General features: G+C 42.0%; 1 protein-coding gene across 50 annotated transcripts in view; it reads left to right on the forward strand.

Annotated features, from left to right (window-relative positions):
• Positions 1–21,195, forward strand: part of LOC138288307 (mucin-19) — a 1,675,551-nt gene that overhangs the window by 335,015 nt on the left and 1,319,341 nt on the right. For all 50 annotated transcript variants that reach the window (XM_069229764.1, XM_069229784.1, XM_069229763.1 and 47 more), the window contains 3 exons: positions 8,820–8,880; positions 10,092–10,198; positions 20,235–20,457. In XM_069229764.1, coding sequence (XP_069085865.1) covers positions 8,820–8,880; positions 10,092–10,198; positions 20,235–20,457 — 391 coding nt within the window. The remainder of the gene's footprint in view (positions 1–8,819; positions 8,881–10,091; positions 10,199–20,234; positions 20,458–21,195) is intronic.

Genomic DNA, 21,195 nt, shown 5'->3' on the forward strand with positions numbered 1-21,195 from the left:
TTGAAGAGCTGTCTTCTGAAATCCAGAATGGAGGGGGAGGACCTCAGGTGGAAGGGTAGAGTGATCCAGTCTTTTGCTGCCAGGTAGGAGAAGGTGCGCCCTCCATGGTTGCTCCTGTGGATGCGGGGAGTGCGAGGGAGGAAGAGGGAGGTGGATCAAATGTGTTTGGTGGGGTGGTGAAAGTTCATGCGATGGTTGAGGCAGACAAGTCCGTAGTTGTGTAGGGCTTTGTTGGAGAGAGTCAGCATCTTGAATTGGCATCGCTTCTGTACGGGGATCCAGTGTTTGTTGCTAAGGGATATGGGCATCCGTCTTGGGAGGTCGGATATGAGCCTTAATACTGCATTAGGAATAATTTGAAGTTTTTTTGTGAGTTTTATTATTAGTCTGGCGTAAAGAGCATACTGTAGTCCAGGCAGCTGGTGACAAGGGCTTGAGTGATAGTTTATCTGGTGTCAGTGGGGAGCCACTTGAAAATCTTACGTGGGAGGCAAAAGCTGCTAAAGCAGCCGGAGGAAACTGCGTTGACCTGGTTCTTCATGCTTAGTTTGTTGTCGATGATGAATACTAGTTTATGAATAAAGGGCAAACGGAGGGGGAGTCCCTATTACCCCACTGGATCAGGGACAATAACCATACAAAAATCAAAATATCCAACAGGGATAAATATATAACCAAATATCTAAGCGAAAACCTCAATTTTTCACTGAAACTTAATTTCTTTATTACAATTAAATCAATTCAATCATAGTGTCACCAAATTACCTGTTCACCTAAAGAACTAATACACAAAATGTATAACATACCAAAGACACAAAAACATCTAATTATATACAAGTCTTGCACATAAACAAAACAAATCAACTAACGATTCCTTTAGGGCACCGTAGTACATGAAACAAAGGCTGCTTAGCCATCCAGACCAGAGAAATGAAGATAAAAGATGTAAATAAGACACGGACAATACTGCAACAGAGGAGACAGGGGGCCAGAAGAGAGCAGGCACCGGGTTCGATTACGGGAGTCTCTGGGCTGAAGTTGAGATGCAGTACCTCTGTTCTATCAGCCAGCAGCTGGAGAGATGTGAACCTGAACAGGGAGGTCAAGGGCTACTTCTGGAGCTGTCAAGCAGCCTCCATACGTAGTTCTAGGTGGGGGGAGGGACTAGCAGGGAGGTGGGAGGGGGGAGCGGGAAAAGGTGGATTCGCTGAAAACTGGCACATACAATACAGTGACATGCAAAATACAAAAAATGAGGAATAAAGTACAACTACAGATTATAGATGGAACTAAGACAAAAGACAAGGAACAAAGGACAAACACAGATTATAGATGCAACTAAAACAAAAAAAAGAAAAACAAAATCAAATACAGATTATAGGCAAAAGACCAGAGAAACACATATACAAAATGCAAATAAGACACGGACAATACTGCAACAGAGAAGACAGTGGGCCAGAAGAGTGTGGGCAGAAGGTTCGATTGTGGGGGTCTCTGGGCTGAGATCCAGCACCTCTGCTCTATCAGCCAGCAGTTGGAGATCAGCAGACTTGACAAGGGGAGTTCTCACAGGAGGAAAAAGCAACCCCATTTCAAGAAGAAACGTTCTGGTAGTTCTTCTTGCCTACCCAAAAGTACAAGTAAGTCTCCTCTGGATCCACCTACCTCTCAGCAGGATTTGGTAGAGATTTCATTGGTAATGTCTCAGGGAATCCTGGAACTGGTGCCATCCCGTCCACATCATCATACTCTCCCTCTGCCACAGCCGGCATTGTTGCCCACGTACCCAGAGTACCTGGCACCTCGATCGCATCCAGCTGGCTGTATTTGAGCCATAATGGATATTTTCAGGTGAGTGGTCCTCCCCTCTGCTCACCTTTTGGCCCCGTGGGACATATCAGTGGGCCTTTTAGCCTTGTACCACCCCTACAGTTGGCACCATACTGTTTTTCCCAGCACCACCAAGGTTCAGAGTTCTTCTTAGACCTATGTCACCAGCTCCAGCCATTCATAGATCGGCACCCAGACTCATGCCTACATCAACTACGGCACCACAAATGGCCCCAGGTGTATTCAGATCCGACACTGCATATAATGCCATTATAGGTGTTGACCGATGCCTCAACCTACTTCAGAGACCTTGATAGGTGATAAAAGGTACAGATTCAGTAGAGACATTTTTCACTCATTGTAAGACAAATGCTATCTAAAGAACATTAGTGGCAACCCTTCCAGGTGGATATAGATTCCGATGATCAGCAAGGAGATGATGCTGACAATCTTTACTCTGACACACTAGCTCTACAGGAGCCAAGTGGACTAGATACCTTCCCAGACATTGATGGGCATCCGTCTCCAGGTCCTCTTCCACGAGAGAACACTTACTTTCATTTTGTTTTGAGAGACTGCAGAGGTCCTTAAATTAAAACTACCTACAGTCGATTACCATCCAAATACCTTAACAAATGTCCTCCTCAAACATTGTTTAAAAAAATATATCATCATTAGTATCCCACATTTTCTGTTTAGGTAATGGAGCATTGATGGAGACAGTAATGGAACCATGATCAAAACCTTCAACTTGCCCAGCAGTTCACAGAATGCTTGCTCGCCAGTGCGGACCATCACCTTGGGATCCTGTTTTCATATCTACATACTTAACCCCAGAATCTTGATGGTCCAGACTTACTCAAACTAAAAATTAAATGTATGTGCTTTCCTGATATAACCTCTCAATTCTGAAAAAACTGGAGACTATTGGTAGTGAATCCTTTTTGACAGAAAGTCTTGCTCTCAGATCTCAAGGGCCAGATGTATGAAATTGTAGATTTGCAATTTCCTAATAGCAAATTTTAGCAATTCGCTATTAGGAAATCACAAAATGCGATGTACCACAGTGTGTTTAACACTGTTAGCGATTTGCAGTGGGTCCAAAATGGACCTGCCTCATCAATACTCATGAGGCAGGTCGCAATTTGTCACCCACAGTGAATGGGTGCAATCACACGGATAGTGGCCTGCTGGCGTCAGCAGACCACCATGTCTGTGATTACTCTTTAATTAAGGATTTTTTTGTAATGAAGCCCGTTTTCCTTAAAGGAAAACAGGCAACATTACAAAAAGAAAACTACAAAATTTCCTTTTTATTTTTTAAGAGTAGACAGTGGTCCCTGGGATCACAGCCTGCTCTTAAAAAATGTTGGCACCCCCATTCGCAAAGGGGAAGGGGTACCTTAGGGACCCCTCCACATTTGCGAATGGGTTACCACCAGCTTGAAGTTGGTGGTAATTGTGATTGTTTTGCACACTCCCTGTTGCTAAACAAACATACATTTGCCTGCAAATTGCAATTAGGATAGGACGCCCTTTGTACTCCCCGTCCTAATAGCGAGTCACAATCCCTATTTTGTGATTCGGGAACAGGATACCAACTCGCAAATTAGGGATGGTACATGCAACAAAGCCATTTTGCAGTCACAAAAGGCAAATTGCGCCGTTTGTGACCTCAAAATAGCTTAGTACATTTGGCCCTAAATGCTGTATGCCTGCTGAGTCGGTATACACATGCTGTCTGGGATAATGCCTTCTTAGTTGCCCCCATTCTACTTGACCACTTGAAAGGGCATTTTCTGGAAGTGGTGAAAAATGGGCAAGATCCATCAAAACATTTTATACAAGCTAGCCTTAACACTGTTGATTTTTTAGCTAAGCTAGGGCCATGAGTTCATCTGTCACCTGCAAATACATGCCTGGCTCTGATCTACTGGGTTTGCCACAGGTGTTCAAGGCACCATCATGGGACTTGCACTAGGATGGGGACCATCTATTTGCCCTAAAAGCAGATGCTGCTCTAGAACTTTATGAGGAAGGCAGGGCCACAGCTAGATTTTTAGGACTACAGTCTCCCCCTGGATCTTTTTCTTGATTTTGAAAGCCACATCCATTTGCCAGAGATTTTATAAAGCAATGACAAATGCAATGTCCTGTCATCAACACAGTACAGAGGGCAAGTGAAAGGATGTGCTAAAAAATAACTCTGATCGAATTCTTCCTCTTCTTCTTCCCCAGCACCACCATGGAGGCTATAGTAGTTAGACTGTGAAGGAGCACATCATGTCAGTGGGAGCATAAGTGTCCCTTTTTCTACAGGCCTCAAAGTACTTTACTTCTAACTACTGGGTCCTTCTGATCGTAGGTGTATATTCTACCCTTTGGCCGACTTCCTCCCTGTTGCCCCTCTTACTTCCCCAATCAGAAAGAATATCAGTGGATTCTGAAGGAAGAAGTGGCAGTCATGCTGCAGATAAGAGCAGAAAAGGGCAGTATGCCTTGCACCAGAGCAAGAATTGGGATGGTAGTGCTCCTCTCTGTACTTCCTTGTTCCCAAGATGGATGGCAGTATTTGTCCAACCTCAACATGAGGTTCTTGAACTGGTTTCTATGAAAGGCCAAATTCAGGATGCTGTCACTAACTGAGATTCTAATGCCATTGAACTTCGAAGACTGGATGGTGTCAATAGATCTGCAAGACATGTACTTCCACATCCCTATCCTGCGGAAATATTAGTGGTTTGTAGTGGGTTCTACTAATTTACAGGGCTTCTCTTTGAGTTAACATCATTATCTTGAGTTTGCACCATGGTGATGAGGTGGTAGTGGCCCATCTATGTAGCTGGTATCTGGATGACTATCAAAAGCAGCTGGTCCTAGTTGGTGTCTCAGCACCTCCTCTTAGAATCTTCACTGCCGTTTGAGTTGGGGATTTTTAATCAGTCATCCCAAAACTCACCTGGAGCCCTCCCAATACCTCTTGTTCATTGGTGCAGCTCTGGATAACGTCTTACTTCAAGCTTTGCCTCCGCAACAGAGGATACAGGACATCCAAGATATGGTGCCCATTGTCCAGACAGGGGCCCAAGTCCTGAAAGTCCTACATTTGCTCAGTTTGTTGGCTTCCTGCATCTTCGTGGTCACACATGAATGCTGGCACATGAGGGCCATGAGGACGCTTTTCAGTGGTGCTGTTGCAAGTCTTGGTTCTAGTATAAAGGGGAAATGACTGAATCCATTGTAACCTCTAAAGATACAATAGAGATGGGAACAGAAGCCAACCTTAGTTGAGGAAAGTCCTTCTGTCACCTCTCAGGGGTGACCACAGTGGAAACTGATGCCTCTACCTTTGGTGGAATGGGTATCTGGAGGACCTGGTGATCAGAGGACCTTTTCCCAGAAGAGCAGAAATTGCACATCAATCTGCTGAAGTTGAGGGCTATCAGATTTACACTTATTTATTTTCTCCCTTCCATTCGAGGTCAGTCGAGTCCAGATCTTAACTGACCACACAACCACAATGTGGTACTTAAATAAACAGTGAGAGTGTGGTCTCAGGCTCTCTTGTGAGAGACCCTGAGGCTCTAGACCGGGATGCATCAACAAGTTCCGTGGCTGGTGGCCAATCACATGACAGGCACCTTGAACACCATTGCCAACAATGTCAGACAAAATCATCTTTCCACGATTGGCATCTGCACCCAGATCTTTTCACACTTTCACGCATACCTCAGATGGACCCATTGCGAAACATGGACATGATCCTGTCTGCACATCACCCTTCTATAAAATCAGTTTATTCAGGGAGATGGAACAAAGTTGTTTCATAGTGCACTGACATTTCAATAGATCCTCTTAAAGCATCCCCCTCTAATGTGCTACAGTTTGTACTGTCCATGGCTCATCAATGCTACAGTGAAGCAATATTTGTCAGCCTTATCGGTGTTTCACTACCTACCAGTCCGCCTATTCCCTATTCAAATCTCCATCAGTATCAAGGTTTCTGAAAGGGTATACCAATATTTATCTGGTGTTACCATTCATCACATCACAGTGGCATCTTAACTTAGTTCTGACTTTTCTCCATTTGAGTCCCTGCAGAGTTGCCAGTTAAGACTACTAACCCTCAAGACAGTTTTCTGGGTAGCTGGTACTCAGCATTTAAATGAGCTACACATCCTTTGTCTTTGCCCCATTCACATCCTTCCTCCCAGGTAAGTTGGTCCCACAAACTACGTCTGCGTTCCTGACAAAGGTGGTGTCGCCATTCCATCTGAGACATCCATCACACTACCAACTTTTTAGCTACCTTTGTATCATTCTGTGGAAGAGGAAAAGCTGCCCACATTAGACCTTGGAAGAGCGATGATCTTCTGCACCAACATAACTGACATAAGATCAGTCGACCAGCTGTTCATTGGTAATACAGGTTGGGAAAGGGGTAAAGCAGGTAAGAAATGTATGATTTCGAGATGGTTTATCCTATGTATACCAATCTGTTGCACTTCAGCAAAAACAATCTGCCTGAAGGAAGGCAGTCCACCAGAGTAAAATCTTCCACAGCAGTATTAGCTAAAAACATGCCTGTAGAAGACACATGCAAAACGACTATATGATCTTCTCTCCGCAGCTTTGCCAAACATTATTGTTTGGGTTCCAAAATGAGGATAGATGGTGTATTTGCCTGCTCTGTCCTTCAGGATTTTTTATTCTAATGTTCCCTCCAGATCCCCCTACTTTGAGATATTGCTTGGAAATCTATTCAAAGGTGAGGAATCTGGAGGTTGAAGTATCCATCATAAGGAATAATTACTTACCTTTGGTAAAGATCTTTCTGGTGGATAGTCTCTCTACCGGAAAATTTCTCACTGACCTTCCCACCATCCCCTCTTCTGGGAAAAGTGTTAGTACACTTTATACAACGATGCCTAGTTAGTTGTGTGATGGAATGATTTACAAAGTTCAGCAAAAATAGAATAGAACTGATATTATTGTACCAGTCTTGGTACAACTAACGTCCTGGCAACACTGCCGTCATCACAGCTTCACAATGATGTCGAAACAGAGTTAATGCCACCTACCAGCACCAAAGAGATATTGCTTAAGATTTCCTGATTCAGTCTTGAGCCTGGTATATTCAAAGGTGAGGAATCTGCTGGTAGAGAATGGATCCACCAATAAGATCATTAACGAAGGTAAGTAACTTTTTCTTTTTCCCTAAAGTTACTGAGTTCATAGTAACATTTCACCTGCAAAAATATTTTTTTGTGAATATCTTGTTGTGATATTTGGGCCCAGTATGGACACTGAAACAGCAATACTGATGAATCGTGAACAACTATCTGCAGACCTTATTTTATTAGATGTGATACATTAGACCACCAGCGGTTAGGCATAGAGAGAAAGGATGCAGAATTAATTAATTCACTACCAGGGGGACACACCCATATGAGTGCGCATGCGCTGCATTTTATTTGCACCCACGGGTCTTGCTTGTGGTGTCCCAGGAGGTCACCTCTTCCTCCCATATTTTTAAGTACCTATATGGTCCCTATTGCTCATATCATCACAGCCTATAACCTGCGGTTTTAAACGTAGGAAGATGATACTCTGAAACTGGTGGTTTTGAGTGATGCTCTCCTGGACCAACACTATTATGGCCTATGTACATGAAAAATGTGGATGACAAACAACTGTTTAAGTTTAAACACTAGGAAAACCGAAACTAACATATTTTATAAGGCTGCTTTATCGCCACTGTTGACCATCGAGATTAACACCTTCGCCCTCCACCTCAAGTTGTTTTGGAGGATTTTTCTGTCTGATTGATGCTCCTTTTCTTTCTTGGCCTTGTTGTGCTTCTGCTGCTTTCTGGCTGGAGTTAGCCTTTCTAGTTGTTTGTGTTGCTTTGCCTCTCTTCTGGAATGGCTTTACTGTCTTGATGTGCCCTTTCTAGGGATCCCCATTCTATTTGCCTTTTGGCTGGTTATATTTGCAAAAACAACAATCATTACTCCATGTTGTACCCTTCCTTATCTTCTTTCTGTCTTCCCTCGCTTCTGTTACCCCCCTATGCCACTTTCACCAAAATACTTGGTTGATGGTTGATAGTATTGCCAGGTGGGGATTGAGTGTGTGTATGCCTATTGTGGGAAAAGGTGGTTGGATCTGTAAACGGAGAAGGCAGATTGTTTTATCTTGTGTATGGAAAAATGGAAACTAGACTTCTTCCTAGTGACACCATATAGGATCAAATCTTCGTGATTCAAGATCAAAGGACATGCCAAGTTACATCCTATGATTTCAAAGTCCAAAGTATGTCACCTCCTCTGCAGGGTGGGGAAAGGAAAAATAAAATGATAATAACACAATGTTATTATTGTTTTATTTTTCCTCGGAGTAAGAGGTGGGGATGAAGTAGAAGGAGGGGGCCGGAGGAGGGCTTTTGCTGCACAAAGTGCACACTGTCTGTTTGGCCAGCCGTGTTGGGCTGGCCGAAAAGACATGCGCACTTTGCATGTTCTCTACCCGGCTGTATTGTACAACAGAGTGGAGAACATGCACAGGCTGAGCGGCAAAGCAGGACGCTCAGAACAATCATGACGCTGCTGTCATGCTGGTGAAAGCAGCGTCGTGATTGGCTGGGAGCCTGTGTGCAGCCAGGAAGAGGACGAGGACGGAGGGGAGACGAACCTGTCTCCCCCAAAGGTAAGTGTTTAAAAAGAATTCTCCCGCTGTCCCCCTCACGCCTGTCCCTCGTTGAGTGGTAGCCGCCACTGCTCCTGTGATGTCATGAGGAGACCAGCGTATTCGTGATGCCAGTTTTGCTAGTTTTGCTACTCTTGTGAATTTACGTAAATGGCAGAAATGGTTTTAATGAAAAGCATAAATATTAAGCTTCACACTTTCAAAGGCAATCAGTACAAGGTAATATTTGTGAACAATTGTGACATTTATTATTGAATAAGTTCTTTGTTTTTCTTTTTTAGTTCAAAATGAATAAACAGTACAAAACATGTGGACAGTGTGGCAACGGCGCTGATCAACCTGGTGAGGAAGACAAAGTCAACTTTTTGAAAACTTATATAGCAACTGTCACAAAAGCATACAAGTGTGGTTGCTTCTTACATTTAGATAGAATACATTGTTTGTGATGTCTAAAATGTGGTGCTATTCACTTGAAAAGCACAAGTAGGGAATGTTCAGGTTTTTTCCTTTTCAGAAGGCATTACCACAGAATGTCATTTCATTGGGGCCTAAGCCCCTGCCAGCAAAGTGTCCTAATCCTTCAAAGTGTACTCCTGACCCTCTCCCCTGGAAAGGCTTTGCTCCAATATCTGGGTGTTTTTTTAGACGATAGTGGACAAGGACTCCATTGACTATAGTGCAAATGTAATACGCTGGACGGGTTATCCGCTATATGTTTGACAGAGGGGCATGCAATCCAAACTCTAAATAAGGCACTTAATGCCTTGTTTAGAATATGACAGGCCTCTGCTGTCCATTATGATGGGGGGAGTCAATTATTTCAACCTCCTGGCTGGACTATCGCCCACCATATTTAGAGATCTCTGTCAGCCTAGCAGAGGTCTGGTTGCCTTAAGATGAGCCGCTGCCTTTCCAGCTTTTCTGAAGACACAGAAAGTTTGGTGAGTGGCCACCATATTTCAGACAGGCTCTCAGCCAACCTTAATGTTTTTCAAAAGCAAACTCCCAAAGCAGAAGTTTATTTTAGAAAAACGAAAAACAAATGACCCCGAGACCCACAATAATTTTCTCCCAGGGTGTCAGCGGCTTTTTCATTTTTTTTTTTTCAGTTTGGGACTGCTAGAGTTTCCTTGACGGTACTCAGCCACAAAAACAGTACATCAGAACTTCCGCTCTAAATATGACGGGAAGTCTAAAGTACTTAAACAGACAATCCCAGCTCCATCAGGCTGTTTTTGCAGGGTTTCCACCAGTGGAGCCAGCCAGCATAGCATCATTGGTATCAGATAGGCTGCCCTACTCCAATTAGAGTTGGTGGATCGTCAGCTTGGCAGACAGACTACCCTGCCACATTTGTAACAGAGTACCCTGTCTGCCAAACTCCAAATCAGACCCTTAGTCTTGAAGAGGTCGAACAATTAGGCTGTAATTTAAAGCTCAATTGCTACCCCATTACGTTTGCTCTTTAATAATTGCATTACTCTTTTTAAAAAAAAAAATATCTCCTAATGCTCTAAAAAGTATTAACATAAAAATATATTTGTACTTTTCAGGGACTGATGCAGAAGCAATAAAAGATTTTTTTCAAAGCAACATCATTACTCCATCCCCGGCTGAGACGCTTACAATCACCTTAGACCCATGTGATGAAGGACTAAATGTAAGCATTTATGGTACAAACTATGATACAGTGACATTCATTTTTTGTATAATTGCTATGATTTCATTTAATTTCTTTTAATAACAGCAATTGCATTTTTGACAGAACAACACATATTAATCACTTTCACAATGTTGATCTATTTCTCATCATCAAATTGGGAGTCCTTTGTTCTTGTTTGATGGTGCTCGTTGTTTAATGCTTCCAACCCAAATGTTCCACTCTTCTGCACAAACCTCCTGAGAAAGAGGAGATACATAAATTCAGTACCTGGAACCCTTCTGGTTCTTATATTTGTAGCAGATCAGAAAAGAAGGTTGGAGAACTTGACAGTGATTTGGAAAGAGGGGCTAAGCTGATGAGGGTGGGTCACATTGACAGAGAAAGTAGTGGAAGGGGGTTGATCACATGGTATCCACCAAATGAATTTAAGCAGCCAGTTTCACGGTTGATGTGGCAAGCCTTCAGACAGCATAGGTTGGAGTGTTTCAGTTATTCCTAGGTACTTTCAATTCCAGTGACAGTGAATTCTGGAGTGACTAGCTAAGGACACTTCTTTGTGTGCAGTGATTAAATTCCAAGTTTTTCCATTGAAGATATGTATATACAGATAAATGTCTGATAATCTGTAGAACAAATTATAATAATATGGCATCTGCTGATAATTCAAACACAGCTATGCACACAAGCAAAAAAACCTTTCTAAATGAAGAGGGAGAACTGAATACAGCAATATAAGGTAAACGTATGAATCAATTAAAAATACACTTACATTTAGGTATATAGTTCATTAAGTGATAACTAGACAATATCATGTTTTTCTAATAAATTCAATTGATTATATGTCACATTTTTATATTTGGCAAGTACTCAATTGTGAACATTTCCAGACACTTAGACTCAGCTTCTTTGTAATCGAAATAACCCTTGACAACCACGCCTTCTCTGCAGTGTTAAGGACATATGATTCTTTAAAACTATGAAATATTGCCAAAAATAATGTTACCTGCCCACATTGATACCCAGTACTAAACAAACGAAATCTGTTTGATTATAGTTCTTCATCCAAAACCTGGTCCTACTTCTACAACTCCATAGTATGTAAACTAGCCTTCCTCTCAAAATCCTTGAGGCATCAAGTTCTGTAAATCATGAAAGAAATCTGAAAGGTTATTGTATCTAAACTGTTCTCTGACATATGGATTACATTTGAATCTCAGGGATCCAAAATCACATAAGACGCAGCTAGCCATTCCTACAAAATCCTTACAATTCCAGCCTTTATGCATGTTTCCAGCACAAATTTTCATTTCAAAACTTAATTACTGGAGTTTTCCATGAGAAAGCTCCTGAGAGCAATAAATACATATCACCTCTTTCTTGAAAACTCTGTGTATGTCTTGACTGTATGCATTCCAGGGAGTGAGACCCATTAGGTATCCAGATCTGCAAACTCAGCTAATACAATGATAACTTCCGTTATAGCAAGATGTGGATGTGCCAGATTCTGCTGCTCTTCTGATTCATCTATCTCACAATTTTTGTTATTTTATTTCTGTTTTGTTGGGTCTTGCAACCATGGCAAATTACAGTTATCCAGTAAAATAGCTTAGTGGTGTGAATGCTTGCTGCACTTAGACATATCTCTATGTCTAAGTCCCTATGTAACGACAAATGCTCTCGTACCAGCACTCTAGCAGGCTCCTGCAACTGTCCTTACTCACCCCCAACTCAACTTCATTTGGAAATAATTAACCATGATACATGAGCATGACGACTTTGTTAGATTATTTTCAAAGTTCTCTAACACATTTCAGTTATATTTGCCCCACAAATTGCTTTGCTGCTCTTCTCCATTTTGTTTCTTACTTGCTGCTCATCATAATATCTTATTTTGCATTGAAATCTGCTTTTGTTTTGTTTTGCCATTTTGTTTAAAATGCATATTCGCTTTTGTATATTAATATATTTTTATATATTTTTTATTATGGTATATCCAACTATATGCTGCAGTTGCCTGGTTTGATGTACAAGGTTTCTCCTCTTGATGCTCCTCTTGCCTTCCTTTCTGTTTCATCCATATGTTTGTTTGTCACCCTTAGTTTCCCCGCCCCCAAAGTCCTCCCATCACCACGTCATGGACAATGTACAAGGTGTTTGGCACATTTTCAAGTGACCTCCTGCTGGTCTTTAAATTACTTTTCTAAGCATAAACTCCTGAGTTGCTCACCTGCTGCAGAATATCTCCACTCTATGAGAGGAGCCAATCCATCAACAAGCTCAGAAGATGGGCATATTCAAAAGCTGAAGGCCAAAGTGAGTGCAGGTCAAAGGCACTAGGTTCTCCCATACCGCTCATTTTCTCTTCAGGCCCCAACTAGTAAAAAGTCATATGAGCCACATATCTGTTATCAGCTAAATTGATAGTGTTCCATTTATTATCTTCAGAAAGATTATAATAAAAACTAGATGATTCATACATCATAGCTGCCAAGATTTCCGATGGCATATGTGTTACATGTTCATAGTTTCACAGTACTTATGAGTGTCACTCAAGAAACAAATCGGTAACACTTAGAGTGGCACTTTCTCACAAGCAAAATCAAGCAATGAAGTCCATGGAAATAGATAAATATCAGACATTACACCCATTTGAGCAATTTGAAATTCTAAGAAGATCTTGAAACTGTTGCAAAGGAGCGGAAATGGAAGGGCACTATCCTAGAGCTTTTGTAAGCTCATTGTAATTGAAAGCAATTCTGTAACCATGTTATTACACAATAAATACGTCTTACGGAGGCAGTAGTTTATTAACACTCTTTGCAAATATGCAAAGACACACTCAGTTAAATACCCAAAAATTGCTTACTTGATGTAAGAGACTATCATTTCCATTAGAAAATATGCAATGTACTATTAAAGTCCACATGTACATGCAGTCAACGACAAGTACAACACCTTATCAACTGGAGAAAACTATCATTGTCAAACAGCACAGCGACAGGCATCATTAAATCACTTTATCAGAACTGGCATTAGCACAGGTGTTGCTAGGTGAAACAGTCTTTTTTGACTCCCCCATGACAACCTTTTTCATGGATTTTCTTGCTACCAGTCTCCAACAGTGACCCTCATCTCTCCAAAGCCCCTCTCACACACATGTCATTAGTTTTCTAGTGCTGCTTATACCAGTGCAGGCTGTCAGAGCACTTTACATCACACACATTATGAAGAGACAATGAATCATTAGTGGTTAATTATTTCTAGGAAATGTTATCTAAAACAATGACTGCAAGGTGTAGGAATCACATTTCATCCATACTAGCAGGCAGTGTATTTTGAGAGTGTTTGCTCTGGAGAAGGACAAATTCAGGATTTGAAACGTACCACGGTGGTTGGGCTTGGTGTACCAATAAGAAGGCATTTTTACTCAAACTAACCCCCTTTGTTTTGATAATTAATTGAATTCATTTTTGCAGCAACAGCAAAAGATAAAAACATGATCACAGACCATTAAGCCATCACAGTAACGTACAATACTATTCAGGTAGTCCCTACATTCATTCCGTAGTAAGCCCACCACCTGCCCCAGATCTTCTTGTGTTTACGGGGGCAGCCTCTTATATGGGTCTCTCCTGATGAGCACACCTCCTCCATTCCACCACTGATGCAAACAAACTCTTTTGGCAAAATTAGGATCATTAAAGACTGGTTGAAAAAACATAACGTTATAACCTATTCTATGCATTTTACACGCAGCTGATGTCTTTGATGATAGTTTTTAGATGACTGTATACATCAGCATTGTAATTTATGAATTGCAAGTAACAAAAGGATTTCTGTGACAAAAGCAGTACCCCACTGAGCTATGTGAATAAAATGGCATTCTGTGATTTGCAGAATACACGTTCTTTTGCAGGCATGTTAATTCTTCTGGTGAATCAAAGCTTGCACTAGGCAAAACTCAAATCGCTATCCGTTAGGAACATTAATAACCACATTATCTTTGACTTACCGAAGAAGCCACCGACAGTGCTGGGTAAATAATCCCTGCTGCTTCAGCTAGTCACTGTAGTTAGTCTGTGGAGCCACTCACTGCAGACAGCTGCTCTGTGTTGTGATGGTCTGGAAACAAGAATAAATTGTGGTGAGAATGCATGGCGTGGCACGCTGTCTTCAGAGCTGTGCCCTGCACCTTTAGATACTTGGTGTCCGCTTTGAGCATAACTGACACAGCCCCCAGCGACCCCCAAGAGTTGAGGAGGTCGGCACGTGTCAAGGAGATCATGGAGGTCCTTGAATTACTAATCCTGTTGGCAGTAGTAGTAATCTCTGGGGTACAGGCCTGGCTGCAGCAGGAATTTGAAATTGAAACAACCTGCTACCACTCAGCCTACACTGAGCAAGATCCTTTCATTGACAGAGAGTGGCCGTCACTGTGTCTGTCTACATGAATTCCGTGAGGGCTGGAGGACAATTGTGTCCGCTCAGTAGAGTTCAGTGAAGTCCTGTATGACCCGAGCTGAAGAGTCCACTTGCATCGGGCTGCGCCAGCAACAACAGAGACCTGTATGGCTGGTGAAACTATACTGGGGGCTGCTGCCGCAGATTGCCCTAGAGACAGCAGCCCATAATTCATAGTGCTGGAGACAAAATCTGCTCAGCACGCGCTGGGCCCAGTGCATGTGTCCAGAGGTCGGTCCTGGCCACAGCAGATTTTTTTTCCAACCCTGTACATAGATTGTACCAAACAGTTAGCTCAATAAGTCACCATTAAAATGAATCAGCGATTTCCCCGAGGCCGGCAGCTGTGAGCGCTACTAAAACAAGCATTTGCAATGCATTGAGTCTCGCGTTTGCTTCAGTTAGAGCTATTAGCGTTGTAAATTCCTAACTGGACTTTTCTTGCCACATAAAGTGAAAATGAAAACTAAAACAGGTGACATAAGTGAGCCAATTCAAAGCGCCATGGCCGCCATGAGCATGAGCACGAAGGAGAGACAAAAAAGGAAAAAGAAGTTTGCTTGCAGTCAAACGTATCGGAAAACTTGCAATTATCCATCTGACAGAGTCGGTGTCCAAGGCAGTAACAAAACCACCCGAGGAAAGACAAACATAAAGCATTTACCAATAATAACAAAGGATTTCTGAGAGGCAAGCCCATGAATGAGTGACAGTGAAGGGTGTGCAGTGAGCATGGTTAAAAGCCCACAGATAGATTGCAACAGGTCAAAGTGCTTGCACGCTCGACCTCAAATTTGCCTTGGGCTGGGGGCAACAGAGCAAGCACCTGAATCGCTTTTGTTATTTAATTTTGTGTAGTGCCTCGTTTCACATACAATTCGGGTAGATATAAATGTGTAACTAATGAATTTTAGTGCTGTGATGTGGACACCAGCACTAAAATGCATTAGTCTAACCCCTGATTTGTGGTACTTGGCAGGGCTGATACATTAACCTTCCAAGCCATAACAGTTTAGTGTTCCCAGGCTGAAAAATCAGACTTCAATCACGTTTTTGTCTGTGGCGCAGTGGGTGCCGTGGCACTAGGGGTCCAGAGGTATGGGACGGGCCAGCCTGCACTAAAATGGCTGCAGCTATTTAGCAGGTCAACAGCTGCGAGTTTTTATTGAGCATGTTTGCCTGTCTGGGAGTCAGCTCTGTGCTTCTTCTCTGCTAGTGGATAAGACAGTGGGCCCAGATTACAGTCACCAAGAGGCCAACACGATGCAAGTAGCCAAATATGCATCAAATCTGAAGGGTGTATATTAAGAGGAAGAGGCTGTAAGCTTGGGCTAGGAAACCTGGCTGAAACTCTTTATGATTTGTGCTGTTTGGCAACTGGATGAATGCAGCACCAGGCATCCAATTACAAGGCAGTGCAGTTCAAGTCATTATGAGCTCAGAGACTTGGAAGGGCCAAGCTGTAGTGCTGGCTGCCTGTGCTGTAAGTGAGAATTCCCGGCGGCAGGACCTCAATCCTCCTAGTTAAGCAGCCGCATAGCAGGGGGTAACACTGGGAGAGATTGCCTTCACAGACAGACAATCGCCATTACATGAAGCAGAGTCCTGCGATGTGAACTCTAGCTTAGAAGTGTGAAGAATGTTTCAGGGCAGAAAACAGCCTAAACCACGAACCCTGAACAACGAGGTGCATTGTCCACGAAAGCGGACCAACGCTTACATGAACAACGTCTCTGTTGTTCTCTGCCTTAACCACGCATGTCCTGAACAACAAACATGTGTGGTTAAGGCAGAGGAAAACAGACTAAGGATCGGAGAGAACGCATTCAGGTAAGTGGGGGAGGTCAGGTAGGATTGTTTTAAGGGGCAGTCGTGCGGGGTCGGGGTAGGATTGTTTTTAGGCGTGGGGGTAGGTGGCTGGAGTAGGATTGTTTTAGGGGTGGGGATGTTGCATACTGGAACCATACATGCCGTTCCACACATGCATTTACTAGTCATGCCTTTACAATGAAAAATCGTTGTTAAGGCATTCATGATAAAGGCATTGGTGTTCTGAAAGCAGTGCTCAGGCATGCGTGGTTCCAGCATGCGTTGTTGCATCCTATATTTTTTCAGGGCTAGTCCAGACCAAAGCAATAAATCACAAAGCCCTTAAACTCAGACAAAAACCAGCCCCAGGCCATGTGTCACGAGCACTGATGTGTCTTTCTAATTGTCACTGATCCTAACATCACCACACCAGTTGCGTCTCACCACTCTTCTGCCCGACTCAGCATGCCCAAATCTTTCCGGAATTCAGTTCTGGTGATAAGGCACATCTCTGCCACATTGAGTGAGGCCAAACCACTTAGCAGGATTCATCCCACACCTGTGTTTCTCTGGGCATCTCCATTAATTTTTAAGTTGTGGCAGAGGCAGAGCTCCTTCTGACATTATTAACGCATTAGAGTGATATTTGCTACTGCTCCGTATCTCATCCAAGTTTACTCTTTATGTCAAATGCGATTTCGTCCGTTCACCGGATGCACCCTTGGGTAAGGGTTGAAACCTGCTTCACTTAATCTCTGGTCTTTTTTTACTCATATCTCTTCATCTTTCGGGATTGGTAACTAATGTCACAAATCCTTGCATTTATGACATTTGCATTTTGCCCACAGCCACTTGGAGCCACTGACTGTAATGGAATTAAGACTGATAGCAGCACGACACTGACGGTACGCCAAATGTTCAGACCTCTTGGTGGCAACTATGTCAGTGAAGCTGCAGCTAAGGTTGCACGACAGTAAGTACTGCTTTCTGCATCTAAGATCTAGAAGCAGGGGTGCTGCAGCACCCCGAGAACAGCCATGCTGAAGTTCAGCTGGTGAATGGGAAATGAAGATGGCTTTACATTGTGTGGCACTTGCTGTACATTCAAAGATAGAGGTCAAATGTCATGCTATATCTTCAGACTAGAAGTGGGTGGAACTCAGTGAGTTTCACTTCGCAGAAATCTCTGGAGTTGTGTGAAAACTCAGCAAGATTCCACTGAGTTCCAGAACTAGGCAGGTTGCAACACTCACGCACATTTTTAGCAGCAGGTACTCATTCCAACCTGAAAAATCAGAGGACGCTGCTTCTTGAGTTGATTTTGCTCCTGCTTGAGCAGCTTTGTGACCGCTAACAGCTTTCTGACTACCCTCTTTGGGAAAATTTTACCAGGTGTCCTCCTAGTGAACAAAAGTCATGCTATGGAATGCCAAATCTCGCTGCCCAACTTACCAGTGGTGAGCCACACTTGAGAAAAAACTCCAAGAAGTTGGTAGAATTTGGATGGAACTCTGCATTACATGCGTAACACAGAGTGGCCAATACATCAACTCTGCCTGCAAAGCAGAATTTATCCACCACCCCCACTTCAGACAAATTACTGCTTATTCTTTTATTATAGAGATTGGTGTTTACTTTTCTTTCTCTGACTCCAAAGTTAAAGAATTTTTTTAAGGAGAACTATCTGACAATCTTACTGGGCTGCAAGGTGTGTGAAAAGGAAAGGCTGTAGGATGTCATTTTTTTATAACACACAACAAAATGTAAATACCTGTAAACAAACTATGCAAAATTTTCAAACTATGCAAGCAGTTAGGAAAGAATAAATGAAGCACATTTTTTGTAATTCTGAAGTGTGATGGAAACCAACATTTTCATAAGGTCAGAACCAATGAAGACACTTTAATTAGTGATTTTAAATATTTCCAGAAACAAGATTTCCACACATTATCATTTGGGCACTATATAGTTTTATGATCTAAACTGCATTTCAGTGTAACTTTTGTGACTATTTCAAAGGACAATGTGCTGTCTGCAAATAACATTGTGCTGCCACACCATTCTTTATCAATATAATTGCAACGTTTTTCTCCAAAATGCACAAATGTCTACATTCCAAACCTTTACCACTCTTCTGCTGAATGGAAGTGGCTCAGTTGCTGTACTTGTTCTTTGTGAAATGATTGGATCTGACACAGTCCCTATGACTTCAGTGATGTAACATTGATTGCAGCACACCCACTATGAAAATTGTTCCAGCACCTGCCTTATACCAAACAGATCCTCCGCCTGATGCCATAATACATTGCACTAAAGCTAAGGCAATTTAAGGGACTTCCTCCTGGCAAATATGCGCCAGAGTGATATATAGGAATTACTCCACAAAAATTCTGCAGACATTATACTTCTTCTGAAGCACCTCACAATTTGGACTGTGGTCTAAGAAGCCTAATTTCTGGCAAACGTGCTTCCTGATGATGCTTTCTCTACTTCTTTCTCAATTTATTTTCTTTTTTGTCAAATCTACCCACCTATTGAGAATTGGAAAAAAAAACTACAATATAAGAATAGGATGAAGATACCATGGTGACTTTGTGAATCTTATTCATTAGGCGTCTGAAAACTAGCTACACCATCCTAGCAACTGCTCAGCCATAGGTCAAAAACACTGTTAAACTTCTCTGGCACACAAGTTTCATACTATCAGCTTTATCACTAGCTTCCCATTCCCGCTCTAAAGATGGTTATGCCCTCGCATTGATATGGAGAGACAGCCAAAGAGAAAGGGAGGAAGAGAGAGAGAAAGAAAGGGAGAGCGTGTCAACTTTTTTTTCCTTTGCCCTTCTTCCCAATACATTTGGGAATCAGATCCATCGCGTTGCAATGTCCTCAGCTGGAAACCTGTCTAACTTACAAGCTAACTTTATGGATTGTGTTATATCTTTCCATTTATATTGTGTGATTTGTTCATGTTTTGTCATGAAATTCTTGGTTACACCAGAGTGTTTGTTACTGGCATTTTCCAAGCGGCCACATTTGCGTTTTCTGTTTGAAGCACTTTTCTTTTTTGTCAATTTGCATCTGAAATATCATTTCCAGATTCTGTGTTCCATGTTCTATAAAACTCTTTCTCCTGCCACCTCATTCATGGCTCATACTTCAGTACTGTTATCCATTTTGTAAGTAGATTCCCTAGCTTGCTTTTTTATGCAACATGTGTGTGCGGTAGCATTTGGAATATAGTTTGAGTAGCATTTTTCTTTTCTATTATCAATTCTACTTTTTCGAGTCAGTTACAAAAAGACACAACAATTTTCCAGGTCAATACGTTTGACACCCTCTAAATGAAATAAAATGACCACTGTACATTGTGCTTACAGTGCTAGAATGAGATAAAGAAGGAAATGCGTGGTGCCAGATTACTATTGAGTAGTAAAATAGTCCTTCATACATTTCAAAAAAGGCAGAAGGATACACACAGTCAATAGAAAGAAGGTGAGACTAAAACACTCGTCTGGGGTGGTCTAAGATGTGATTGACAATGTCTCCGGTCATGGATGAAGGTCGTTGATCCAAAGAAGCTAATGGCTCATGGAGGCTGAACCAAAGCCCCTTAGAGTATATTTAGAATTCAATACTTTTGCCATGAACCGCATAATTCCTAAAGCCTAAAAGTGAATCTTATTACATTTTGAAAACTTCGTATGTGTAATTGATATGCAAGCTACTGTCTTACCCACATCACGTATCATTATGGTTTCAGTATTGCAGGAGCATAACAAGGAAATACTTTCATGAATGCGAAATTAATGCTCAAGTTTTCAACAAATTTGAAGAAACGTGTGGAATAGAATATTGCACAAGTGGAGAAGCAGACAAGAGGAAAGGTGCTTGTAGTGTTTTTGAGGAGCTAGCACGACAGTGTGGACAATCCGGATGTGATGATAAGTGGAAGGACTGGAGGAAGAATCCTGACATTGTCTGTGGTATGTGTTCCATTTTCAGTTAATGTTAACGAACCATAAATGTATTCTTTTAGTTAATGGGTGAATAGTTTATAGGTAAACATATGCACATTTGAAAAGCTATTCTCTTTTTAAAAAAAATGAATAATAGCCTACGAAAGCAGACACTAAGGGATCAGGACATCGCTTATGTTTGGTGGAGCGTGAACCCATCTGTATATCTTTCAGTTCGCCTGACTTACTTACAGGTGGGGGACACAGCCACCTTTTGACAACAGTGTCTCAGCTGGCCTCACGGTTGGAAATCTATTGGTGGCCATTCACCACAGAACTGCTGTTCAGTGGATGTCTGAAGCCCTGCCCTAGTTCTCATCTCATAATATCTCATGATCATGAGTTAGCAATTCAGTGACATTCTGTCAGCCTGGGTATGAATTCTACGGATATTGTTAGTGATCGTTTTTGGTTGAACGTCCCTGCCTATTCATGGGATCCAGTAGCACTTTCACAGTATATAAAATCTTTTTGCAAAAATGCAATTTAGAATTGAAAAGTATTGTGCATCATAACGACTGGTCTTTTTTGTGTGAATTTCATTCATTTTTAAATTAAAAAGCAGTTTACTTTCTCTTATAATTTTCATCAATTGAAAACTAAGTTATATTTATCATCTTTCAAGCACTGGTTTCAAAGGGGAAAATAAAATACTATGAGGGAAATTGAGCCAGATATCAAGAGGCATGGCAATGCCGAAAATAG

The sequence above is a fragment of the Pleurodeles waltl genome, chromosome 4_1, assembly GCF_031143425.1.
Source record: "Pleurodeles waltl isolate 20211129_DDA chromosome 4_1, aPleWal1.hap1.20221129, whole genome shotgun sequence".
NCBI lineage: Eukaryota > Metazoa > Chordata > Amphibia > Caudata > Salamandridae > Pleurodeles > Pleurodeles waltl.